The 27554-nt window shown below is 41.5% G+C and overlaps 3 protein-coding genes across 3 annotated transcripts; 1 reads left to right on the top strand and 2 right to left on the bottom strand.

Moving 5' to 3' along the window:
- Positions 1 to 203: 203 nt before the first annotated feature.
- atp6v1d (ATPase H+ transporting V1 subunit D) lies at positions 204 to 4973 on the bottom strand. The gene is made up of 9 exons (XM_030046663.1): positions 4716 to 4973; positions 3536 to 3653; positions 3347 to 3426; positions 3186 to 3253; positions 3053 to 3097; positions 2831 to 2934; positions 2024 to 2090; positions 1842 to 1920; positions 204 to 928 (listed from the first exon to the last, which is right to left on the bottom strand). Exons 1-9 carry the CDS (start codon positions 4754 to 4756, stop codon positions 784 to 786), a joined length of 747 nt encoding a protein of 248 aa, XP_029902523.1. The 5' UTR covers positions 4757 to 4973; the 3' UTR covers positions 204 to 783.
- Positions 4974 to 5007: 34 nt separating this feature from the next.
- On the top strand, positions 5008 to 11826 carry eif2s1b (eukaryotic translation initiation factor 2, subunit 1 alpha b). The gene is made up of 8 exons (XM_030046662.1): positions 5008 to 5182; positions 6179 to 6421; positions 6852 to 6931; positions 7366 to 7517; positions 7725 to 7831; positions 9646 to 9743; positions 10686 to 10829; positions 11136 to 11826. Exons 2-8 carry the CDS (start codon positions 6181 to 6183, stop codon positions 11259 to 11261), a joined length of 948 nt encoding a protein of 315 aa, XP_029902522.1. The 5' UTR covers positions 5008 to 5182; positions 6179 to 6180; the 3' UTR covers positions 11262 to 11826.
- Positions 11827 to 12463: 637 nt separating this feature from the next.
- On the bottom strand, positions 12464 to 26341 carry rbm25b (RNA binding motif protein 25b). Its single transcript, XM_030046693.1, has 17 exons — positions 26196 to 26341; positions 25200 to 25302; positions 24714 to 24934; positions 24146 to 24203; positions 23576 to 23736; positions 22810 to 22995; positions 22598 to 22681; positions 19046 to 19317; positions 18650 to 18767; positions 18213 to 18302; positions 17390 to 17463; positions 16979 to 17129; positions 16316 to 16730; positions 15294 to 15586; positions 14867 to 14965; positions 14720 to 14767; positions 12464 to 13569 (listed from the first exon to the last, which is right to left on the bottom strand). Exons 2-17 carry the CDS (start codon positions 25279 to 25281, stop codon positions 13477 to 13479), a joined length of 2445 nt encoding a protein of 814 aa, XP_029902553.1. The 5' UTR covers positions 25282 to 25302; positions 26196 to 26341; the 3' UTR covers positions 12464 to 13476.
- Between the last annotated feature and the right edge of the window lie 1213 nt (positions 26342 to 27554).

The raw sequence follows: 27554 nt of genomic DNA on the forward strand, positions 1-27554 counted from the left end.
CTTCACTTATAATGTGCTAAATGTGACATTGTGGTGAAAGATGAAGTCATTCCTTATCTAAAGATGTTCACAAAATGGATGAAATTCTTTTCAGCACGATGTAGGGAGCAAATTGGATCATGACAGTCCTCTCCATTTTTCCTCCCAGTCTTAGTTTTCTCAGTTTGACCTCTTAGGCTTCATGAAGGAACTGAGGCAATACCTGTATATTGAGATTAACTTTATTTGGATGAAGTGTTGGGCCTTGTGGACTTGCACACAAAGTTGTACAGAGGGATCACACTTGGGGTTCTGGTGCAGTAGTAATTATTAACTTTACTTAATGAGGTACCGAAAACCCCCGTGACATGAGGTCAGCGTCAGGGCGGGCCTCCACAACACAAACTCACACACTCCGGGGAAGCTCCACCACCTCAAACGACTATACAGCTCGACAGCATGCAACAGCTCTGAAAGCTGCAATGTCACTGCAATATTTACAACCTCATCCAATCACACGGAATGATTCACACTGTTCACTTCCAAACCATGTGTAAACACGGCTATATTACTTAATTATAAAATGGAAATTCATCAATGAACCGACATCCTTGGCGGCAACAGCCACGTTTGACAACACTTAGGTTCTTTTACAGCGATAAAACAAAATAACCAATCATCACAAACATGTACACAAAAAAACAACTTGTTTTCCCATTTGCACAAGAAGACATTGACGTGGCCTGAGAGGCACAGAATAAATAGGATGATGGGTGAAGTGGGCGACGGGGTGTGAGGAGCCTGTCACTCAAACAGCAGGTCCTCGTCCGTCTCCTCTGTTAGCATGTTGGTGGGCTCGGCGATGGGCCCCAGCGCGGCCAGGCGAGCAGCGATCTCCAGCTCCGTCTTCTCCCTAAGCTGCTTCTTCTTCTCCTGGATCTTCTTCAGCCTGCCACAGAGAAAACAGAACGGGAGAAATACTGTCAAGTAAAACTGACTACAGCACAAAGGGGTTGCAGGTGGAACTGGGTAGTTGAGGGTAGTTAAATTTAGAAAAACAAGTATGTGACAAGCAGGTCGCCAGCTAGGAAGACATGGTTTATTTATAGGACATGTATTTCAAATACACGATACGTTGTTTAAATAATACTGCGTCAGAGTTGCCGTAAGGTTTATTTTTTCCACTATGATGGAGCTAGGCTAATGACTCCTATAGACTTAAAGTCTTTATGCTAAGCTAACATGAAATGTTACCCATAGGAACCAAAGTAGTGGATGCACAGAGGTGAAAATGGTATTAAACATCTCGTCTCAGATTGGGTATGTCAGAAAGGGGTTATTTTGCCCAAAACCTTGGAGTATTCATTTAATGTGATGTATTTTTTCTGTTAGAAACATGGTCTGAAGGCAGTGTAAGACAACTGCAGATCAGTGAGGAAGAACAAAAAGCTGTATTATTTGATGGGAAAGACAGAGGAGTGGGATTACTAAAAAAAAAAAAAAAAAAAAGTTCACTGATTCAGTGTGTGGTCATTATTAAAAGTCCATTGTTTTGAAGGAGGTAAAACTAACAAAACAGAAGAAAAAAAAATATGTATAGATTTATATTTTTAGCAGTTACGGCTAAAGGAAAATGATCATAGCCACCAAGGTGAAACTTCATTCAAGTATGTGGCCTGTTTAGAATCAACTGACAAAACAAAAGGGGAATAAACATGTAATTTGTCAGTCTGACTGACAATGAGAGCCATGTTGACTCATCTATCACATTATGTGCTTTTGTCAGTTCAATTTAAAGTGACTTGTTGGCAACTTTACTGAAATAAAGTGGATGTCAAAATGCCAGAGGATGTACATCTCACCTGTAAAACTCCTCTCGCTCTCTCTCATCCAGCTCTGTGATGATGTAGGTGAGGGTGCGCTCAATCCGCGGGATAATCACTGCAAAGCGAGACACACAGGGGTTTACTCACAGTCGCACTGCTGCAGCTTCTCCTCACCAGTTCTCTGAAGAAAAGGCTTCATGAGCGCAGCGTGAGCTTACCGTGCTCGATGGCGTTCACACGGCGGTTGGTGATTTTTATGGCTTCATCCAGGGTGACAAAAGAAGTCTGGTGACAAAAAAGTGAGCCTTATGTCATCAGTCACAGTCATATTTTTCTGTCTTTACAGGGCATTGTCATAATAGCCACTGGCTTCAGTTGGTTGTCATTTAATTGACAACACATGCCTTTTGCTGTTTGCACATATTTGATAAAACACCATGGGTCGGTCTAATTTGAAATAATTTAATGAGATTTTAAGGAAACAAGTGGTTCCTTGACTGCACAGGACATCCCATTAGATCCTGACATCTTCTTATTTAGATGGCAGTCAGAAACACTGTTTAAGGGAGAGTTTGGATTTAAAATTAAAGTGTAAACCTGCTCCTGTATGTCTAATTTTAAAAATTGTCATCAGGGCACTGAGTTCCAGTAGTGATGCTCAATTACATGTCCCTCAACTTCCTTGAAACAGTTTTTATCCTTGGTTGTAAAATAACTGCTAGTGGCTGCTAGTCATCATACCCAAAGTATTCTCAAGACAGCTATTTTTGAGTGTATTTCACAGTCACTACGACTACGGCCTGCCATCAATCGTTTTGCAAGAGGCTTCATTACTATGGAAACGAGCAACACCATACTGCGTTGTTTCCTTGTTGTGTTACATTGCCTAAATTCATTTAATCTTTTGAACAAAACAGGATCCTAATAGGGAGCATTACTAACCAGGCACCAAGGTTGTAGGAAGCTATGTAGCTGTGTAATACCACATAAATTAACCTTGACATAATTGCAGCAGCGCCCCCTACCTGTAAGGAGGCCAACTCCACCAGGAGCTCAACAGCTTTGGCGTAGTTCCTCTTCAACCTGGAGAGCTGCTCTCCTCCCCTGGCCAGACCCGTCAGCTCATAACCTGTCCGACACACACACACACACACACGCACGCTCAGCGAGGCCAGGAACTAACTACCCACTCATCACTGGTAACCAAAACATTTTGCCCAATCCCGGTGTGAGTTAACAGCACTTACTGTCTCCGCCTTCTTGGTAGTACTCAAACACAGGCAGGGTGACACCTGCAAGAAAACAAAGAGACACGTGAGACATCTAGGAAGCTGGCGGTTTAGCCTAAAATAGAGCAGAAGACATTTTTCTGAACTTCACCTGCCACGTTGTCCTTTTTGGCTCGGACCTTCACTTGGGCCTTGTTAACATTCTGGATTACAGTGGTGCTGCGGAAATAATCACACATGTTGGATTACGGCGACATCGTTGCTGCACCAAACACACAAGATGGTGAAGCAGCAGGACTGTGATTCTCTTACCTGAAGTTCCCAGCGGCGAATTTGGCCTCAGCCAAAGAGAAGGCCGCCTCTCTCATCACCTCTCCCATCAGGGTCTTCGTCTACAGTAGGAGATAATAAGACAAAGTCCACCTTTAGTACAGCATTCTGACTGATGGGAATCACAGTGCACAGAGAAGCAAGTCAATTATCAATTATTTTCCAACTGACTTCGATAATTTTGCGGAGGATCTGACGAAAGCGCATGGACAAGGCGTCAGCTTTCTTCTTGAGAAGGTTCCTGCCGGTCTGGGCCCCTTTCAGCCGGGCCTTCATGATGGTCTGAGCCCTGCAAGCCCACAGCACAACACACAAGATTAAAAAAACAAACAAACAAACAAACAAACAAAAAACATTAACTGGTTTGATTGGATCAATATGAAATGATTAGGCCCAGCAGACAGAAAGCAGCGGCAGGAATCTTGACTAAATCAAAGATAATGGATCACCTGTATCTTTCAGAATTGATTTTTAAAGTTCTTCTACTTGTCTCTAAAGCTTTAAATGACCTTGCTCCTCCATACAAACAAGTTCCTCCACAGTCTATCTTTTTAATGTTGATTATGTGTCCCATTAAAATACAGGTGAGGCTGCCTTCTGTTTTTGATGCCTCTCAACTGGGGAACACGCTGCCTCTGGATATCAGAATGGCGAGCTCACTTGGTATTTTTAAAAGACCCATGTTTTTAATCTGGCTTTTACTTTGAAGTAATGTTACAGCCTTAGTTCTGCAGTTTAATCAATGGTTTCATATTTATTTTTATCTTAATCTATTGACTTTATTTAACATGTTGTAGTTTTTATTGTTGTAATTTTTAGTCTAACATAATTTTACCAGCCTGCTGCTTTTATATTTTGTCTGTGTTCTTTTGATCTTGATGAAAGGTGCTCTATAAATAAAGTAGAGTTGAGTAGACAGATAACTCCACTTCTCTGCAGCCTAAGTTACAGCTGCACAATACTCTGAACAATCTGTGCGAATAAAGTGTGAGCACTTTCTGCAGAAATCATGCCAGTGTGTACAGAAGTAGCTGCAGACATGCATCACACATTTCTGTGACAGCTCACACTCGGGTCATACTGGAGAGCATCACATGACAGCAGGGTTCTTCCTCTTTACTGGTCTAGAAGCACCAATCTGGCACCGTTTTGGATTATAATTGCTCTTGATCCACCATGCACAACGAGACTATGTTGCCATTTCAAATATGTGATGAGGTTAAACACCCCAGCCGCTGCAGATGACCACAAATTAGACCCTGAAACACTAATATGCAACACTGGTCAACTCAAGGTAGCATAATATTAAGTAGCTAACGTTGCCCTGCAAGCTAGCAAGAAAGCTGCTTACATTCTGGAGGGGAATATGTCGATCCTGTCTTTTCCTGACATCTTGTCCTTTGGTCGAAGACAGCGCTCTTCTCTTCGGCTCGTTTTATTTTTCCCAAGCGACTTTGGCTTTTCTCCCAGCTAGCGCCTCTGTGTGCGATACAGAAAAAACAACTGGTGTGCTACATACAGGATTAGAGGTACATATAACCGAGCTGATGGTCGTGATCTTGTACGGCTCCGTGTCTGCGGTGATCAGCTGGTCTCCGGTCATGTGACGCACGAGTAAATCGCGTTTTTTTACGCATGCGCGCCGTCATACGCGTCGGATCTCTTCCGGGTCGAAAAATTAGCACACCCGATGAATGTGAGCTAGCGGGCCTGGTTTAAAACCCACCAAAAACCAAAAAACAAAGCAACAGTAGCGGATATTTGGATATTTCCGATACAGGACATTCCGCAGTGTGGTTCTGTAACCATATGACACAGGTGAGTCGGTTGTGTCGGCTGTTGTCGGTGAAGCAGCTGTTTGCCGGGGAGGGGTTAGCAGATTAGGCTAGTTAGCGGGCTAGCCGCAGCGGTGCATGTGCTGCATGTGATGTGGGAGCCAAGCCTGGCACGGCGCTGGACACTAGCCTGCTGGCTAACGGCACCGAAAGTAACATTAACTGTGTTTTTATTCTCTCTCAGCAGCAGTTTCCATGCTGTGTTAGTTCGCTGTGAGTTAGGTTACGTTACACTGTTTGTTAGTCTTTTTTTTGGTTTTCTCCAATTTATGTCAGTTTTCGCTCCTAACCCTGAACAGTAAGTGGATCCAGGCTGGTCAGCGTTGCATCATACAGCCCACAGGAAAACACTGAAATACACAGACAAATGCTCTTTATTGATCCAAAATTTGGAAATTGGTGTGTTACTTGTGCAGGTTGTTCCTACTTTGCACAGGAGACAATAGCAGGCTACACAACACTAGAAGACATAAGTATATATCTTTAGATAAAACATAAAACACAAGTGACAAAATAAATAGTGTATCAATACAAAGAGTATAAGAATGAAGAACGACCTTTGCATACTTTGTAAGAGATATAAAAAAATAAAATATGCTATACTACATCTAGAGACTATCTGTAGACCTTTAGCTTTTGGACCATTGCACAGACGATATTTATGATGAAGTATATCTGCAAAATATCTATAGAATAGAGAATGTATACAAAAATGAGATCTGTACTCATAATGTGTAATTTAAAGTGTAATTTCCATGTGTCAGTCTGTGATGACTCGGTGGCAGAGACTGTCAGATGTGGTTCAGGCTTATGGAAAACATTTTTTATAATGTGTAATTCAACTTATAAGGGGGAAATAACATTGCCTATCTGCTGCCAGCTCACCAACATTGCTGAATCCATCTGTTTTTTCTGTAAAGAAAGCTTCCCACGTTTGACCTCGTCTCTCTGCGTCTCTGTCTGCTCTGTCCGCCCGCAGCGATGCCAGGACTCAGCTGTCGATTTTATCAGCACCGGTTCCCAGAGGTGGAGGATGTCGTGATGGTCAACGTGAGGTCCATCGCCGAGATGGGCGCCTACGTCAGCCTTTTGGAGTACAATAACATCGAGGGCATGATCCTCCTGAGCGAGCTGTCACGTCGACGTATCCGCTCCATCAACAAGCTCATCCGCATAGGCCGCAACGAGTGTGTGGTTGTCATCCGAGTAGACAAAGAGAAGGGTAAGCTCGCCGACCACCAGAGGTGACAGTGAATGGCTTTAGGAGCAAGGCTTGCATGTATGGTTGTACTCAGGACAGGGAAATTTGTCTGTCCACCAAGTCTCCTGTGCAACATTGGTCTGTAGTCTTCAACTAGAAAACTAAGCTGGAAAAACAGTAACTCTTGTTTAGAGGAACTGTATGAAGCTGATGACATGATCTCATTTTGACTGACAGTCCTCTAAGCTTGAGCGACATTTAAAGTGTTTTAGTGTTTAAACATGTAGGCTATGGCAGCATTAGAATAAAAACACAGAGTGATGTATCATGTAGTGACCACTGGTGCCAAAAACACTAGTTATTGGTGTGGCTTTCAAGATGCTGGTATAAGTGTTATGACGTCCCTGCTGCAGAATCATGATACCGATGCCTGATTCAACTTTCTCTTTAGGATACATTGATTTATCAAAAAGAAGAGTTTCACCAGAGGAGGCCATCAAGTGTGAAGATAAATTCACCAAATCTAAAACTGTAAGTCCAACTGTGCGAGGGTTTGTGTGTGTGTGTGTGTGTGTGTGTGTCTGTGTGTGTGTGTGTGTCTGTGTGTGTGTCTGTGTGTTTGACAAAAAAAAAAAAAACAGTTAAACCCCATGCAATGGAGGAGACTGACACCCATTATTAACATTTTTAGTAACTGTGTTCTCCATATATTAAAAAACAATCAATCATGGGATGTGTAGTGTTTACAAAGGTTCTATTACACCCCTCTCCCCTTCTCCATCCTGTTTCTCTCAACTTTTCATGACTTGAGAAATAAAAAAAAAAAAACGACAACAGCATAACCACTTTCCACTAATGATGCATAACTCCATCATTTTTGTGTGCCCAGTTGTGTTTTTTCTGGGGATGGGGTGGCCGCTGCTTTTGCGATCATGTTGAGTTCACCCACAGTATTGTGCTTGCAGGTGTACAGCATCCTCCGACATGTGGCTGAGGTGCTGGATTACAGTAAGGACGAGCAGCTAGAGAGCCTGTTCCAGCGCACTGCGTGGGTCTTTGACGAGAAATACAAGCGACCAGGATATGGAGCCTACGACGTCTTCAAACAGGCTGTTTCGTAAGTGTGCATTTCTAACAGTGCGCAGGCTTGTGAGCCCTGAAATCAGTCATTCAGTAGCTCAAAAATGAAAAATTTGGTAGGCAAAAGTGTTGACATGGACAAAAACATAATGGCATTTTTGTGTCAAGAAATATTTTGTATTTACGAATACAGTGTCAATATGGTTCTGTCTCCTGAGGTTGTCTTTCCCTTTGTCCTCCACAGAGATCCCTCCATCCTCGATGGGTTGGACCTGACAGAGGAAGAGAGGAACGTGCTGATCGATAACATCAACAGGCGACTCACTCCACAGGCTGTGAAAATCAGAGCAGGTAAGAGGGCGCTCTGCAGTCACCACCTAGTCCTGGGCAGGGGTGGGTAGAGGGCAGAATAATTTTACTTGAGTCTGAGTACAGTTACTCATTGAAATAATTTACTTAAGTAGGAGTAAAAATTACCCTGTAAGCAAACTGCTCACTTAAGAGTATTCCGCAAAAACAACCTCCTTGGAGTAGTGAGTACTAGTTACAATTTTAGTTTGGTCTATTTTCACACCAGGTGATAAAACAAAAAACAATTCAAGAAGAAGCGATTTACCACTTTAATCGGTGTACGGACTAGTCATCGACTGTGAGCTGTCGGATCTAAGTGCGGCCGAGGGTCGCTCTCTGCAGCCTTTGATGCGTTAATTTGACCTTCCATTGCTGCTAGCAAGCTGAGCAGCTTGACTGGAAGTTTAAAAGGTCATCGATCGCAGCGCAGCCTTCTTCTTTAATCACTTGCTCTGTGGTGCTGACCGCGCAGCTGCAGAGTGGTGTGTGTCTCTAAGCTCGCCGTATGAAAATCATCAGCTTTCATGTAAGGCAAGTTCACACCAGAGATTTTACAAGACAAGTTAAAACCTGGAATCTTGTACCTCAGTGACACTATATGAGATGGTGTGTCATTTCCATGGCAATGACACTTTTTACTTCAGCGTTTCTGTCAGTGTGCTGTTGCTGGATAGTGTATAGGATGGCTCTGTGCTGCCTTCACTGGAACAGGACGTCAAAGTATCATCTATAAAATTTCACCAACATTGCATTTACTGGGTCAGCTGAGGAAAATGTACTCCGTCTTCCTTAATATTCCCCGTGGAGGAAATTAAGACTTACTTCTTCTTGAAAGCTTTAATTTCTCCCAAGGTTACACTGTGAAATCCATGTTATCACCATGGCTACAAATTTACAAGAGAGATATTCTGCTGTCGGGCTTCCCATGAAACCAACCAACCTAGTGCCCATTCAGTCGACATCCAGACACACACTGTGACACTTCTAAAACCAGACACCTGCCACATGACAAGCTGAGTCACAGCAGCGCCATCAGCCGGCCTGATCCCCGCTGAGACCTTTCTCTGCAGCGATCCAAACTGTTTTATCTTGTTGTGAATCTTTAGTTTAGACTGACCTTAAAACCATCATGACGGGAGAAACAGTTGTAATGCAACCTGTTTTGTCAAATGTAACAAGGAACAGAGCAGATTACTGGGAGTAAAAAAAAGAAATACTTGAGTAAGAGTAATAAGTGCAACCCACATCCGAGTTGGCCTACAAGTTGCATCAAATGACATGATGCGTTCAAGCTGTATTCAGTAAAAAATTAACTTTGGGCGAAGATAAATTATGTTACCATAATGTGTGAATATGTAGTCTTGCAAAGTTTTGTTTTTGGCAAGAAACCTGAATTGGCTGTATTTGTGTGAAGGAGAAATCTCTCAGCAGGGTCAAATGGCTTTTGACAGTATTTTTCAATATGAAATATGGTTATACTAAAGATTGTTTCATAAATTTCTATGGTTGAATTTGTGCTCATTTAAAGATAGTATAACGAAGGCCTAAAGGACTTCAGATGAGACAGATGAGATCCTGTTTAAATAAATAAAAAAAAAAGAATTAACTTCTTGTCCAAATTAACAGCATTTAACTTCCATTAACAACATTAAAAAGACAGTCTGTCCTGTCCCTTTTGTAAGCTGTCAGTCTTTTTTTAAGGGAGTTAAATGCTGTGAACATTAAATAAACAATTGAAGATTATTTTTCAGAACTATTCATCATAACTGTATCATTATAGCATGTCATTTGCCGTTTTCCTGCCCTTCCTGTAGACATTGAAGTGGCATGCTACGGGTATGAAGGGATTGACGCAGTGAAGGACGCTCTGAGGGCTGGACTGAACTGCTCCACAGAGGCCATGCCTATCAAGGTAAGCTTTTATCACCAGCCACCAAATGCTGCTACACTGGTGCTGTCACTTCCAGTTTGTGTTGCAGTTTAAAATTTAATTTGAAGACAGCTGTGAAGGAGCCAGGCAGCCCTGTTCTGCGGACACAGTACTGTTTGTTACGCTTATAGTCTTTGTATGACTTGAGTCTTTGCTTGTGATATTGGAGATTCCCAAATGTAAGGGTAACCTACTGTTATGGTTACTTGAGCTGTAGGTAAGAGCAGCTAAATCCCTGAAATGTGATGTAAATGTCAGGGTTGTTGGCAATTTCCAAGCTTTCAGTGTTCGGCTCAAAGTCACTGAGGTCATGAAGTAGTAACCAGTTTAGCTCAAACAGCTCTGATCCACACAAGTCCAAACTGGAAAGAACATTGTTTAGAATGATGGCTCACAGTTGTGCATTTCAGTCATACATTTCTCAGTTGTTGTAAAATATGAAAAATGAACAGGCACATTGTAAAATTTCAGCATGAAGCTACTGTATTCTAAATTGTCTCAACTACATGTTTTCATATTGACTGAAAGTGCATGTTTTATTCCTTAGATTCATGTGGCATTACTGTTTGTCTTTTACTTTTTAGTCTTTTCCAATGCTGATACATCTTCATCTGTTATTTGACTGTCAGCATTTTCACTCCCAGGCTCACTAAGGCTCCTGTCAGTGGTTGTGTTCTCAAGTATATTTTGATAACCTTTGTTTACCTGTTGCCCGATGTTGTTGATCAACCACATGATCATAAACAAATTTAGGTTAACACTGAAAAGACAGGTGGTCTGTGTAGAAGGTGATCCAAGTGGAGTCCACGTTCAGTCATGACTCGTCCAAAGTGGAGCTTGAGTCTCGTTTCAGGACTTATGGAATACCTCTGGTAAATGTGATGATGGCCCAAGGGTTAACCGCTGTGCTCTTGTGCTCGGCAGATCAACCTGATCGCTCCTCCACGCTACGTGATGACCACGACCACCCTGGAGCGCACAGAGGGCTTGTCCGTCCTCAACCAGGCCATGGCTGCTATCAAGGAGAAGATCGAGGAGAAGAGGGGCGTCTTTAACATACAAATGGAGGTGAGCTCATTATGTTTTTAATTCCCTGCACATTCTGTATTTTTGTCCCATATCTTTGTGGAGGTCAATTACCCCTACTTACTGAATGGAAATTGCCCCCTTTTTGGTGTATACCACTAGAAATACTTAATTATCAAATGGAATGACTTTTTCGTTATAATTTATAAAAGATATTTGCACCTTTACAGTGTTTTGATTTTTGAGTGACGGTACGGACTTGCACAATCTGTACACGAGCCATTTTCCTGTTTTTACTTTTGTTTTTTGCATATGCACAAGTAACCGAACTGTAATTGTGTCCTCCAGCCCAAGGTGGTGACGGACACGGATGAGACAGAGCTGGCCCGGCAGCTGGAGAGGCTAGAGAGGGAGAATGCCGAGGTGGACGGAGACGATGACGCCGAGGAGATGGAGGCCAAAGCGGAGGACTAAGTCTGTCCTCGGGGAGAGGCTGGTGGGAAACACACCAAAAGAGAAAGGTGGACAGACCTGGTTGCAGTTATACAGTCCCACAGATGTTAACTCTTACATTGCAAACATTAACTGAAGTTGATAATTCATAGGCAAACATCCCAGTCTGTTTTATTAACAAGGTTTGTCTGAGAAGATGGTAACAAGCAGTGCTGTCCTCCTGTACCAACACACGGACAAAAACAAAAAAGTTCAGTTTCAAATGCTACATCAGTGTAGTTTCTATTTTTAAGTACATCAATTTGAATAAATGATACTCTAAAAATAAAAGTTCAGCTGTTTACAAGCAGTGGCCTTCACTTATCTCTTGCTTAAGAGCCCAGTGTCTTCAGTGTCCATGGCGCTTCACCTCTGGCTGGTCACTAGATGTGGTTCATTAAAGGGGAAACACGTAGGCTCGTCTGTCTCAACACCGTCAGTGGTGACTTTTGTGCTGTTCCTCTTCCAGTTTAAGGGTTTTTACTGGCAGCGTTTTTGCTCTTGTTCAGCTCACATGACATCAATAAAGATCTGGAAGTTTTGATCACCATGTCTCTTTGTCGGTATTTAGACTTTGCATTAATGGACCTCAAATATGGTAAGTGTAAATATAAAGGGATTTTATAATATTAATTTTAGCAGTCATATTGACTAATTATGCCCACCTTAGGACAACTGGAAGGGTTTTTATTAGTGATTTGTCTACTTTTTAATTCGTTTAACATGATAACAGCCCAACATGGTGAGCTACCAGCTGGAACATTTTTCATGTAGCTGAACCCATATAGTGTATTAAATAACTGATAATGTAGTGACTTTTCAAAATGGATTGCCCAACGCTCCCAGATGATTTAATAACCAATGACTGCTACTTCATAACAGATCTAACATGTCATCAAGTAATAATGGTATTGGCTGATTGTTTTTTTTAAATTCAGTATTACATTACTAGCCATTACACCCAAATGAAATAATCACTGGGCAATCTAAAGTGTTATGACATTAAAAGGATTTATTACATTTCCAAGCCACTAAAAGGGGCATTTTATCACAAGTTGTTACATCGTTGGGTAGTTAATACATCAGATACCTCAAACTAGGTGCAGTGTCATAATGGCATACTGGTTTGTAGAAGAAAATACTGTGGACGGTGAGCAAATTAAAAGCTAGATGACAGCAGGTATAAAAAATCAGCTTTATTCAAAACAAATGTTCACCAATACAAAAACAAATGGAAAGCATTTTCACAACTGCAAATCATTGTTAACGCAGCCATATTTCCTATAGTGGTTATGATGTGTGCTTTTTTTTTTTATAGCTGCAGGGATATCACCAACCATTACTTTGTGGGTCTTGTTCAGTAGACGCATTTTAAATGACAACTAGGTGCTTTTTTCTTTTTTTTAAGATGGTCTGAGGATGAGACCATTCTAGCATCTTTATCTGGAAAGTAATAAGGAACACAAAGGAAAACCTACCATCTCGATAGAAATTAATTAGAGTTATGTCCAAAAACCTGAGTAAAATAACCCTGGGAAAAATATCACATTCTGGTTCATGGTTATGTCTCGACTAAACCGATCCACACACTCACAACTGCAAGCCAGATGTCAAACCTCAAAGGTTTTTCCAAAGACTCGCTTGACAACATCAGTCAAAAGGGACTTACAGTATTTAATGCATGTAAAACAATGCACTCCTTCAAAGTGTACTTAGGAAGAGGTCATGAAACTGGTGAAATGCTGAGCTGATTACTTATAGCAACCCTGCAGTCTGTAAGATTCTTCCAAAATGGCTGTTGGGACACCTCTGGCATGAATACAAATAAACAGGCCGAAGCAAATGGCCGTCAGCAGATAAGGTTGAAATGGGCGATGAGGCCTTATCTGACGGAGCCATAGTGGTCCTGGATGTCTTGTCAGCACTGGTTCCTAGTCAGAGTCACCTCATCGCAATCAAACTGATATACACACACAAGAGCACACCAACACAGTCAGCACCTGCAAACAGAAAGCCGAGTGCAGTCTGTCTGTAGAGAAAACCACAGATGTGACATGTACAATCGGTGCGAATGTGACAGTGAGCAGAACCTGCAGTTTGTCTGTGTAGGTGTGGAAAAATCAATTTGTTTTTTTGGGTGACATAATTACTCTATACTATTATAAAAAGCTTGATCTTCATGTAGTACTTATTTTGTTTATTTCACCAGTCCAATCTTCTTGGCCTCAGTTTCATAAATGAGCAACCTCCACATCTTCACTATGAAGACTTCGGCTTCTTCATCAAGAACCTGAACAGGAACAGAGGGCAATCAGTTGTTGCATTTTGATGTCAGCTTTATCTATATAGCCCTTCATCACAACTAATGTGTACAAAGGGCTTTACATACCATATCATATACCACACTACAATACATCCAGCACCTGCCAAATGTGGCAGTGGTGGGTAGACTTTTTTTTCGCCCTAATCAAACAATTTAAAGTGCAGAATCACTATGCAGCATGGTCCCAATATTTACTTTACAATTAAAAGCACTAGCATAGGACAAAACATACAGCAAGTGAATAAAACCATAAAAATTACAATAAAAACAACCACATTAAAACCATCAACACACTTTAAAATACAAATAATTAGGTGTTGGTCCAGGCTGTAATGAAGTCAATACAGGTAGGTTTTCTGTCTTAATATGAAGATTTCAACTGTAAGTGCTTCTTTAATATGTAATTAGGCCATGCCAGTGCTATGAGGCACGGTAGACAAAAGCCAACAGATTTTTTGGTTAACTGAAGGAATCGAGAGTAAATGAAGGCATCGAGAGTAAAGATGGTGTGATGGTATATATGGTAGAATTAGTTCAGAATTAGGTAAGTTGGTGCAAGTCTATGCATTGCCTCAGTAAAAAGAAGAAATTTAAAAATCATAGACACCAGAATAAGGGTTATATGAATTTTCTAGTTTTGTCAAGATTCTAGCTGCAGCATTCTGAACAAGCTGAAGACCAGAGAAATTACAATAATAAGTCTGGAAGATACAAATACATGGATTCCGGTTTCAGTATCAGACAACAGAAGGGTTCTGATTTACAGAAAATTACCACAAGACTTTAAGAAAACAATTAAAAAAATTATATATTTAAATATCAGATCAGTCATGCTGGATGAGTGTCAGATATCTTGTATTTAAATGCATGTGACACATTTAAGGACCATAATTTGCCTAATGGGGACAAAAAAACACACAAATTCACTTCACAAGCAGGTCCAGGATATAATCTGAACCAAGAAAATACAAAGCATTTCAAGCTGAGCACTACCTGTGTGGTGTCAAAATAAATGGTGCAAGGGGAGCCTATAATGTGAGGCTTTTACAAATCTGCTGGTTCATTCTCAAAGCAGCACCTAAACTGGATGTGTATCCTTCTCTCTGCTGTTACTCACCATAGCAACATCATCCAGGATACCCTGTGGGGTGCTGTGAGCCATCACCTAGAGGAGGAGAGAGAAAAATATCAGTGGTATTTCCTTGTTTTACCTCCCCTTCAACTCAGAATATAATTCAACAGGCGGTCATCACATGATCGATACCTTGGAGCAGACAAAGTCCACCAATGTTGGCTCCTCCTCTCCAATGTACTCAATGATCTTTTTATTGATCCAGGGGCGAACACGCCGTTCCATTAGTGTCTGAGATGGAAGAAAGTCAGGGTTTAGTGTATAGATGGGGATCATGCTACCACTTCTGAATGACTACATACATGAGACATAAATGAGAAAAAAAAAAACTGTAAAACTGCCTTTGAGCATAGCGCTGAACCTCCTAGTGAAGTGTGATTTGTGGAAGTGTGTAGCCAGCCATGCCTCTACATGTACTCCCTCCATGCCAGTTTAGTACAGGCTAATGCATTCTTCAACTTATCTGCGTAATTGATGTATTAAAAAAAAAAAAACTACTCAGAGAAGAACACCAAAATAGAGGCATGTTAATGTTTTAACTCCTCCCTGTTGCTCTCACCGTGTCGACCATGGACCAGTCCAGTGGGTAGGAGAACAGCTCAGGCTTGCCTGTGGGGATCTTTTCAATTAAAGTCTTGATGTGTTTGCGTTTCTCTTCAGTGTTGGCACCCTTGATTGCCAGCCCAGCCCCGTCCACCCCCAGGCTCTTTTCATCATCATAGTCCAGGGGCACCAGCTTCCTCTTGCGGGGCAGCTCATCGGCCTCCTCGTCATCAAACTTGTTGAAGACACTGTCGACCGCCAGCTTCTTCCGCTTAGCTGTGCTGGGTTGGCTGGGGCTGCCTGTGGCACCTGGAGAGTCAAAGGAGTGACAAGGAGCTTTTACGAACAGCAGTTTTCCTTATGAATGACAGTGTTTACTCTGATTTGCTGCACAGCTGCGTTTGGTGGCAATTTTAGTTTGGATTAGACATCTGCCCCTTTTTGTCGAAAACAAATCCCAATCAGTATGTTGTCCTAAAATTGAATCCTGCCAGAACTTCATCCCTAATCATCTATGTCCCTTTCAGCTTCCCTACTATGTCTCAATACAGAAAACGAGAAAATAAAATGAAAGACTAAAGGACTGTCTTCTAATGCAAAACCCATTCTTGGTTATGTTGACAATATAAGACTTCATCAATCTGATGTCAATGCTTTATGTTCAGATTAAGCATTATGTTTATCTTTGGCACAAACTGCCTCATGTACTCAAGTTAGTGATTTTTTACATTTCCAAGAATGAGTTTCAGCAACCTTCAGCTGTATATGTACTCTATGCATGTAGACGGAGACAGCAATAGTGATAGCAACAGCTTAGTTAGTTTTTCCAAATGAAAAAACTATGTGGAAAGAGGGCAATGCTGTGGTGTGCCATGTCAGGTTGGTAAAGGTTTTTAAAAAGTATCAAAGCGGTAAGCTTCACAAGGAACCATGTGTCATTTTGACTTAAGATTTTCTGTAACACTGCATGATAACAGGAACCATCGGTGCTCTGGGCATATAGATGTTGTTGTGAAAACACTCTTGTTACGAACTCACCCAGTTTGAGGCTCAAGCCGATCTTGGGCCGGTATTCCTCCTGTGGCAGCACCTCGGGGGGCGAGTTCTCATGGGGGATGATGATGCCGCAGGGAGACTCGTCCCCAGGTGTGTTGGGGGATACGTTACCACTGGCCGATGACACAGAGGGCGCTGCTGTGATGGGGCGCATTGTGGGCTTCAGGCAAGGTTTTGCATCGGGGTTATCTTCATCATTTTCATAATCCTCTTCCTCGCCTTCCTCCACCTCGTCGTCTGAGTGGGCAGGGCGTGAACGGGCCTCTGTTCTCTCTCTGTGCCGGTCCCCTCGGCGTTCCCGGTGGTCTCGACTGCCCCTGTGGCGCTCCCGCTCCTCCTCGGGCTCCGGTTCTTGGATGACGGGAGGCTGTCGCAGACGCTCCTCCTCCTCCTCCATCTGGACCAATGAGAGGCAGATATTCAGAGAATTAACACCCAATCACACAATCTTACAGACAGGAAGGTTGATAGACAAGGAAAGATGAGCACCACACACGCATAGAGATGCAGGGAGACTCTGATGATAAAGTGACCTTCACAAAAGACAATACAAGCTATGCTCCCAGACCAGACAGATACTGGCAAACACACACTCACAAACACAAACACAAACACACACACACACACACATGCACACGCGCTTACCCTGCGTAGCTCTGCGTCAGGGTCTGGATGTCCCTCGTCTAGCAGTCTCTGTCTGATCTCCTCCAGCTCCTCCTTCTCTCTCTTCCTGTCACGCTCATCCACCTCCATCTCCTTCTCTCGGTCTCTGAGACGCTTCTGCAGCGCACTGCCCCTAGGGGTCACACCAAAAATAACAGCCTTCAGAACAATGGCCATAGCTGCAACGCTGCATCTACCACTACAAGTCAGATCTGGGTCAAACACTATTTGTCCATATGTTTCTAGAATTTATATATACTTACTATACCAGATGTTTATAAATGCTATTATAAATCCTATTTGACCCAGGGCTAATATTCACTTTATTTATCATTAAGAATATATTTCCCTTATTAATAACTGCACTGCAGCAAATTTATTTCTGGCACTCACCTGTAGTATTTGGGGTCATCTCTGTCATCATCATAGTCCTCAAGAAATTCTTTCAGCCGCTTGCCTTCTTTAACCTGTGGGACCATACATACATAGCTAAACACTCGGTTTTCCTCCAGGATAATAAATCTTCATTTCTATCCACAAAATCTGGTTTATGAAAATGTACCTGCCTATTGCTATGAACACACAACACTAAGTGCAAGGTTCATTATTGACATCAAGATGACATATGCACCTTTGACAGGGCTCTCTAATGGAGAACACTGGAGGCTTGTAAGTATTTCATCAAATGAATTAACTCGTGCAGGAAGATTTGCGTGTTTTATTAAGAGCTGCATCCATGGAACTTGAATGCAACTCCATTCAAGTTCTGTAAATGCACCATCTCGTCATGATTTGTTTGACTTAGTTACATACTGCCCAATACTGGAGTAAGCGCTTTTCATTTCTCAGGGCCAAACAGCCACATGAGAGCTTACCATTATATCAAGCTAAAAATAAAATAAATAAAATTTAAAATATACTACTTGGAGGAAAATTCTTTAGTTTGTACTTCAGAGATGCAAAAACATATTTATCCATCCAATATATGCAATAGTAAATGTTTTCAGGCAAAGTTTAAATAATTTCATCTTACCAGTGCAGCTGAAACTTGAAGCTCAAACAGATGTTTGCAGAAGTATGAACGCTGCAATCTGATTTTAAGATCAGATTTGCTGTTATTCTGGCTTAATAGATAAGCACAAAGTGAACTCCCACTGCTCAGAAATAAAAGTAGGACACTGCTAGGAACATTAGTGGGTTTTCTGTGTGCTCTTACCATTTCTCGTCGGCGTTCATCTTCCCTCTCAGCCTCTTTAGTGTAATCCCTCGCTTTCTTCCTCTCCCTGAGCTCCCAGTTTTTCAGGCGCTGTAGTGAAGACAATGTCAGTACAGCCACAACCAAATGCAAATATATTCCATCATATCAAACAAGAGATCAATTCAGGTAAAATTATTTAAATAAAAATGTTCCTGCAATAGTGAAATCTGTGGATGTGATATTTAAAGACATCAATTTTTCTTGCCATATGACTCCTACAACATGTTTGCATTTCTGGATGCAATTATACATTTTTTTTTTTTTTAATTTCAAGCTACATCCTTTGAGCTGGAAGGCATTCTGTATATTACTCAAAGACACACCGACACATGCACTGTGACAAGACTGAACCTGTGACCTTCTCATTACAGAGTGGTGTCTCCCTCTTTCCTTACCTCCTGATAAGCTGCTTCTTTGTCTCTCAGCTTCCTCTCCAGTTTTCTGCGTTCATACGCCTCCTCTTCATCCTCCTGGTCCCGTTTCTTGTCTTTGTCTCGGTCTCGACTCCGCTCCCTGCACAAACAACAGTTAAGAAAGCATTATTCGTCAGTCAGAACCAACTGTACAGGCACAATTATGGTGCATAATCTGTTCACTTGTTCACCTTTGATTCAGGTTAAGTTCAATAGCACTGAACAAAGTAAAAATTAAAGAATGTTCAAGAATGACTGAAACACAAATTTTCCCCATAGGAGAGTTGCTGGGTCAAAATCTGATCACATGGGAGACTGTGGCCCATTGGGTGTTTACTTGAAAGTCTATATCATGAAAAATATTTTCTTCCTCTTTACCTGGATCGGCTGCGGTCACTGCTTCTGTCGCGGCTTCTGTCCCTGTCCCAGTCTCGGTCTCTTTCTCTCTCCTTGGTTCTGCGGTCCCGCTCTTTGTCTCTGTCTCTCTCCCGCTCTCGCTCTCTTTCCCTCTCCCGTTCCCTCTCACGCTCCTTCTCCCTCTCGCGGTCTCGTCGCTCTCTCTCCCGCTCTCGCTCTTTTTCCCGCTCCCTCCTCTCCCGCTCGAACTCCAGCCGCTCCTTCTCCCTCTTGTCCTTCTCCTCCTCCAGTTTCTGCAGAGCAAAACACAGAGAGGTTCAGTCGATGGCACACAGTTCAGGAGCCAAGTCAGTCTTGACGGACAATTTTCTTATGTGCACAAATCAAGTGGTTTCCAGACTCTGACGCTAGGTTAAGTGGCTTTGCATGGTCACATGCCCTATCCTTCCTGCTCTGTGCAAAGCCTGAAAGGAAAGTTGGAATCCTAAAACACAGTCAACTGAGAGGAGCTGCGGCGACCAAAAAGCTCTCCCTCACACGTAGACATAGCTTCATCATGGATCTAAAGCAATATGCTTAGTGATTGTTGCCTAAAACCTGCAGTATAAAGCAGGGTAACAGAGATTAGCTTGAGTGATTGGAAACCACTTTAACAAGTCACAAACATCTGTTGGACATGTTCAAGTTGAGGCATTCATAACGAGAAAAAGGCGCTGCAAAAGACAATGCTTTTTCTCTCCTTAAGAGTCCTCCTTTCAGTACAAGGAAAACAAGAAACAAAACAAAACAAAAAAAGAATAGAGAAACAAAAAAGCCGTCAGTCTTTTGTTAAACTAGTTGTTTGTGACTTACAGGTGTTGAACTATGGATTCAGCCCTTCGCTGCCCCTACAAGCCTTTTAAGTTAGGCCTGGGAGGAAAGCAGGTCACACGGTATACAAGGGAAAAACGTTATGGGATTCTGTCTTGCTTAAGCATAATCATCATCAACAACCTTTACGTCAATGGGTACAGTGACATTTGGTACAGTGCTAAAAACAAGAAAGTCATGAACATCAGTTACATTTCTGCACAGATAAATGAAATTGTAGAAGCTGTCTTACCCTTGCAGTAGTCTTCAGCAGTTCTTCACGACTCATTACTCTGACACACACACACACACACACACACACACACACACACACACACACACACACAGCACAACTCTCCCTTCATGGGCACTCCACACAAGGCTTTGACTGTCAACTGAAAACTATATAGCCATAAAACACCATCTCACGCTGATCAGGAGTAGTAAAATAAAATGCTGAGTCCAGAAGGCTACATTTAGGGCATTTCAGCTGTTATCCAGAGAAATGTACAGTGCACGCAACAAGTAGTTTGAGCTTAAATGTATATAAACCCTCCAATATATATTGAACTGTGATTCAATCATGTACAGCTACAGACATTCAACAGATCATCAACAGGCAACACAGGCCAGACACAGACTGAAAGCCTTGGGTGCAATGCAGCTCAACAAAAGGAAAATTACACAAGAAAGGTAGAGAGATGTTATAGAGTATAAATCATAAAAAAAGAAAGAAAAGGGGGGAAAAAATCAATGGTGAATGGATCTCAAAAGGTTCCTCAGGTCAAGTAGTATTTTTTTCATGATTTCATGTGAAGTATACGTCTATGTCCCTTTTTCTTTTACTTACCTTTCTGTAATTTCTACCAGAGCTTGGAAAGGTAAAAAGTGGCCGGTCCTTCCATTCTGGACAAAAAATGAGTGTTTACAGTTTTTGCTATTCTATTCTATCCTTTGCTATTCTATTATTCAATAACATCACACTACACAAACTTGGCATTTAGCATTTCTTGTACTCTATTTAACAGCAACTGTAGCAGTTTCAGCAGTAGCAGCTTCTACAACAGTTAACCTTGCATACAATTGTAATTAAGAGACAGTGAGTGGGCTTTTTGCATATATTGTTATAACAAGAAGGTTCTCATTAGAGTATAAAATATTTGTTTTTCATCAAAGCAATACATATTTGTACTGCCATTCTTGAGGTTCTCTGGACTTTTGACATTTTTGGCACCTGCAGTGACTATGCTAACTGCTAGTCACAGTTTACAGTGGTAAATTTTACTGCAGGTTGTTTTTCAACTTCTGAGCACTAAGTGTGACATAAGAGGATGGTGAGAACAACCGATTCCCACCTGTGAGCCTCATCATTTGGCTAACTAGCTAGCATCTAGCCACCACTGTTTTGTAGACTAGTGTGCCAGCACTATTAAATCAGCTTTCCTCAGGACAGGGCTGCTTATCAAAAAATTCAAAATGTAAATGTAAAGTGATCTCAGCAAACCTTTTCGCTCTGTTGCACCATTATCTTGACATTTTCGCTCCTGTACAACTTCTGCTCCCCTTCAGTTTTGACTCATTCCTTAAACAGACTGAAAACATTCATCTCTACGAAAATCTCCATCTTAATTTTTATAGTGTGTAAATATGGAGCGTCCATGTGAGTCCGCACCACTCTTTCATCTAGTGTATTTTTAAAATGGATGGATGATTCATCCCTGCCTTGCTTACTGAAAGAAATGCTGAAGAAAAAAATGAGACAGAGATAGATTAAGACACAGAGAGAAAGAGACATAAGAGAGGAAACCACCACAACACAAACAGAGAGCACGTACCTTGCCAGTCTTCAGATCAGTGTGCTGCTGTGGAGAGGGCGCCCCCCACACTATCATGATATAGGCTACAGCCAAAGTCAACTGCAGTGGTTATTGACAACAGTCTCAGCGCGTTAACAAGAACACCATTAAGACAGACCATAACTTACAGAGGACTCGCACAGGTTCACTGACCCTCCAGCTTACGGGGCACCACCAATGCTGTCATCACATGAAAATCACAAGGTTGGGAGGAACCTCTGTAGTATCAGATACAGAGCATGGAGACCATCATAGGCTCTCCAACAGTTAACAAAGTGCCTGTGCAGTTGCCCCTATACAAGTCCTCGAGAGGGGGGCGCCCAGTTTATGTATATAGAAAATGAAAGCTGATACTTACATCCTATCCTCGCAACTTTTTCCAAAGCTCTGAGATTCATCTTGCTTTAGTCACCATATGATCACTATCATAATGGTGGGGTTTAATGAATAGATTAGCTTTTAAGTAACTTTACATCGTCTCCATGCATTTTTGTGTGATGAATGAAGAATGGATCTATAATGGTCACACCTAGATAGTTTCACTATGGTGGTCACACGTGTCAAATCAGGGCTTAGAAAGGTGACAGAAATACTAGCCATTAGCCTATTTGTAGTGTTGGAACATTGAACATGAAACATTTCATATAATATGGGACGAATTACAATGTTTGGTGACGAAAATTTCAAGGGTGTCCAATTTATCCAAGGTAACCAATTAGTAGTGGAGAATGCATTTTTGTGGAATCAAGAAAAGCTTGGCATATGTGTCAACTAATGCTTAATGTGCAAAAGTACAGGACTGAACTATGTGAGCAGCTGCTGTCCAAAACCTGTAATGTCAACTACGAGATCAAAGGAGCCACTGTACCTTGTGTGTGTCTCGAAATTTACTAATCTCTCTGGAAATCAGGTCTCTTTTGTCCTCCTCCATGTCAATGGCATTGATGTCCTCCTATGAACAAAGGAAAATCAACAACACTTCAAATCAATTCTATTGAAAACAACACTCATTTTACTCATCTGAAGTTCCAAAGTGAAGTGTGGCAAATATCGCAGGACAGCAACCAAAGGCTGGCATACCTCCTCCTTTTTCTCTTTCTTTCTCTTGCGTCGGTGGGAGTCGTCATCCTGTGATGGCGCATTGAGGTCAGCAGCGTGTTCTCGTATCAATCCATCGATAGCACCTTTGACAATCTGATCCCTCTTCTTAGTCTCCTCATCCAGAACCTCTTCCTCATCCTCTCCAGCATCCTCAGCCTTCTTGTTCTGCCAAAACAGCAGGGCAAAGGATGAGCCTTGTTTTGTGAATAACATACTCCCTCTCACTGTAATAAAGTGAGTATTTTTTAGCTGTGAGGTGAATTTTGGATAGCTCTTGTTTATTACTATACAATGCACAGACAGAAAATCTAAGTGAGAGAGCGGAAACATCTTCGAATTGAAGATGTCATCAGAACATGGTTTGCATATCCCACTGGTTCATGAGCTCACCCGAACCGCCACGTAATTAGGCAAAAAATACACAAAGTGGTGTGGCTCAAGGGGTAATGCGGTTGCCTAGTAGCCAGAGGGTTACCAGTTTGACCCGTGGCTCCTCCAGAGAACATGATGAAGTGTTTTTTGAGCAAAACACAGAAGCCCTAAATGCTCCTGATGGGCAGCTTGGCTCCTTACATGGTAGCCTCTGCCATCAATCAGTGTGTGACTGTGAGGCATATGTTGCAAAAGCACTGAGTTGTCTGTAGACTAGAAAAGCCCGATGGACATGCAGTCCATTTACACACAGTTTTGTTGTGTCTCATAACCATTTATCTGGCACTTCCAACACCTGACAACAGATTCCTACCCCATTAGCAGTCTTCTTCTTGGCCTTCCATTCATCCAGCTGGGCTTTAGTCTTGGCATCCACCTTCACCAGCAGATTCTTGTCTCCTATCTGCAGGTCATGAAGCAGCCGCAGCGCTCGTAGCGTGGACTCTGGCTCCTTATACTCACAAAAACCAAAGGCTGCAATGGAAAGCAACACAGAACGGATATGGGGACGGGTTAAGTAAGAGTATGAGCTGGGCTGGATGAGTGATTAAAAATAAGGTGAAATAATGAAAAAGGAAATGTAAGAACTAATGAGTTTCAACTTGTTACAATTGATATTTGCTGGTTTGACACCCTGGAGGCCAGGTCTGGGAAAGGAGCATTATCAGCTACTATTTCAATATAATAAATTTTATTCATGTACTCTCCCTGTCATTTTCCCAGGTAGGAAGTAATTTTATGGAGAGTTCTTTTCTACTACTACAAAAAAAAATCATTTAATGCGGGTAAAAATTTAAAAATGAGTCGATTTTTAGTCTGTCTGGTAAAAACAATATATTCTTGCCCTACTGGACTGGAGATCAAGGTGTGTATTTTGTGTTACCTTGAAGCTTGCCAGAGGCTCCTTGGACTCTCTTCCAGCTAAGGACGATACCGCATTTCTAATAAGAAAAGTAGAAGAGGAGAAATGGTTTCAATGAGCTGTCGGATTAGAGCATTCACAAACAGAGTTAAAAGGTTTCTTACACATTTTGCTTATCAAATTCCATTACTTTTAAATGAGTATGAGCATGACTAAAACTGTCATGACTATGACAATTTTCATAAACGATGTCTGTCAACATCATTTTTAAATGTTACATTTTCACATTAAATAGCTGATATGAGTGTCTCAGGTCTTGTTTTGGATAGCATCTAATAAAGAAATTATTAATTTAGGTTAGCATTGCTGAAAATATAAAGACTACAAATACACAAGCTTGGTGTTTTTTCAGCAGCCAAATCTTTGTCATTTCAGAAAATCTTTCTATGCACATCGTTTCCCATTAACTTCTCCAGACTCAGAAAATGTTTTCACATAATTTTTCTAAATTCTCCCATGACAGCAGGTACACCATGTGAGGTGTTACACATATCTGGGCTAACTTTATTAATCTTCCACTGCCCCTTACTGCCAAAAGTTGTCTGATCAGCATATCTGAGGCCTTCTCTGATATGTTCCCCACAAACACTGTGGTGGTGGGGCCGCTGTTCTCGTCGTTCTCTTTGGCTCGCATAAGAGCGATCTCCTTCCTGGGAACTGCAGGCTTACTGACCACGGGCACAGAAGTTGGTACGAGGACTGTAGGGGTGGGTGTCATGATGCCCATGTGAACTGGGATCATCGGGGCTCCTGCAACAGCCAAACAGGACAAGTCCTCTTGTTTTAGCTTTACTTAACAAGAAAAGTCAACTAAGCATAAACACTTTTTAAGCATCACTACACACACTTGCTACAATAACACACATTGACATGACAGCTGCCATGTACAACCAGCCCTCTAATGTTAGACATGGGCCAGGGAGCCACCACATTAGACCAGACCCTTGTTTAATGGCTACTACATGCTGAAGTCATTATTATTGGCTGAATGTATACCTGACTAGTGGGCACCTACCTGAGGGGAAGCCAGCATACTGAGGAGGCGGCATCCCAGGAGGGGGTAACAGTGGCCGGTTCAGATGAGGGGGGAAGGACATCGTGGGTGAGTATCAGTCAACCTGAAATAAAAGGAGCAATCAGACCCATTATCAGCCTACCCCTGTCAGTGTAGAAATTAAGCAATGTGCTACTTTAACTTTAAGAAATTATGTGGATAATAAAGAAGTCTGGTAACATTTGAATAACAACTCAAATGAGCGACACTGATACCCAACTAGCAGGTGACACAAGGTAGATGTCACTTACCTACCTGGTGCATTTCCACAAACTATGTAACCTTAATCTTAGCCTAACCCAATGTATGTCACCTATGTAACTACGTAACCTTAATCTTAGCCTAACCCAATCCCAATCTTAGTCTGACCCTATTACTAATATCAACACAAACCGTAAGATTACCTCAAGCCCAGACAATGCTTGTCTGTTGGCAACTCTTAATCATCTCTTTAGCCTGAACTTATAAAAAACACTTTATAGTAACAATAAGAAGTTAAGTACCAAATTAAACTGTGTGCACATAAAGCGTAACCAAACATCTTTTGCTGTCGATACATGGACACAAAATAGTGAAACAGATTTTTGACTTTAGCCTCCCAACTGTACCGCTAATTACCGTTAGCTTAGCAGTTGTTCACATTTATCGCTAGACAGCTCCGTGGTAACTTACACGTGTTGTTACGATACCGTTTCGTGATATATTGCGTTATAACTCAGTACATTGCTGGCTCTGGGTAGTTCCGTATCCCCAAACTGACATTACCAAAGAACAAAAGTCACAAAAGCTAACTAGCTGTTCAAGGGTGATAAAGCCTGGGTTCCCACCACAGGACGGCCGTACCGGTGCAGCTAAATGAAGCTAACAGTAACGTCAGTGTTATTTAAAAAGCAAAAGTAGCATTACTCCGCTAAGTGTGCGTTCGGAACAAATATTAAGTTGTCTATATATACGTACCCCGATTCAGGTGGTGTGTAAGCCGGTAAAGCACAGTTATCAGTGGGTTATGGTTTCTCAAAACGCTTTCTACAAAATGTGGACTAGCAAAGCTAAAGCTAGTTGGCTAGCTGAGGGCCTTCAAAAACACTGACGCTGTGTCGCTGACAGGGCGTCAGTGGCGAACGTGTGCTCGATTTGTTTGCCGGCTCTGCCCGCTGAGACGGAGCTATCTGCGAAACCTGTTAGGGCCACAATCCCTCCAAAACCAAAAGTAAAACTGTTTTAGCTAACTAACTAATAGGCATAATTATGTGAATTTCCTGCGGGATGAATAAAGTATCTACCTATTCATACGATGCAACCTATGATAAGGTTATATTTTATAGCAGTATTGTCATAATTATTATTTATATATTATGTATAGATATTGTTATATTTTTATTATTATTATTGTTGTAACGTCGCACAAACAGATGATCAGACGAGCTCATTTTCACTTGACAGAGTATGACTGTGACAGACTGTTGTTATCAGGCTGTTAAAGTTACATATTGTCACCATTCACCTTCTTTATACATCCAATACATACAATTAATTGCTCAGTGAGTCACCTAAATATTTTTTTTTATTATTATTTCTAATACACATTAGCCCGCACAATCACCCAGTCATACCTCATCCCACATGAATCCACACACCGTTTTTTCAAGCAAACGTATTTATAATAAATCATGTTATGTGGTTTCATGATAGTTATGACAAAAGACATGAAGGAAAAAAGATAAGACAAGCATTGATAGCGTATTTAGCTGTTTGTGGGCATAAACTCTCAAATATGGACGAAAGTATTTTGTCATCTATGAAAAATAGTGACATCAATAATAAATAAAAAAATATATTCAATTAATTAATAAATAAACACACCTCTTTATGAGTTTTATCTGTCCTTAAGCCTGATTTTAAGTACCATATACATGTAAATTTGTAAATATTGTGCTATTCAACTTTTTTTTTTTATGTTGGTTTAGAGTTGCCATTGTGTTTTTGTTGTCGGTGCGGTGGGCACGCGCAGAGGTAGGCGTGACAGCTGTGCGGGCCTGCATCTGACAAGTCCGTGACGTCAGCTTTAGGCGGGTTTTTTATGGAAAGTGCTGGAAGAAACGAAGCGCACCCACCTGGCTGAAAATATTCCTCCATCGGATTAAAAAGAGCCGTATTATCCGCTCATTTGCCATGAATTAAACATTGTGCTTGCGATGTTAGTTTTCATAATGTGTACCAATTCACAATCTACGGTTTTTTTCGAACTTAAAAAGGTATATAATGTGGCTGCTGCTTGTGAGCGAATAAATATAAATAGAATAAATAACAGTTGTA

Source organism: Myripristis murdjan, chromosome 24 (assembly GCF_902150065.1).
Source record: "Myripristis murdjan chromosome 24, fMyrMur1.1, whole genome shotgun sequence".
NCBI lineage: Eukaryota > Metazoa > Chordata > Actinopteri > Holocentriformes > Holocentridae > Myripristis > Myripristis murdjan.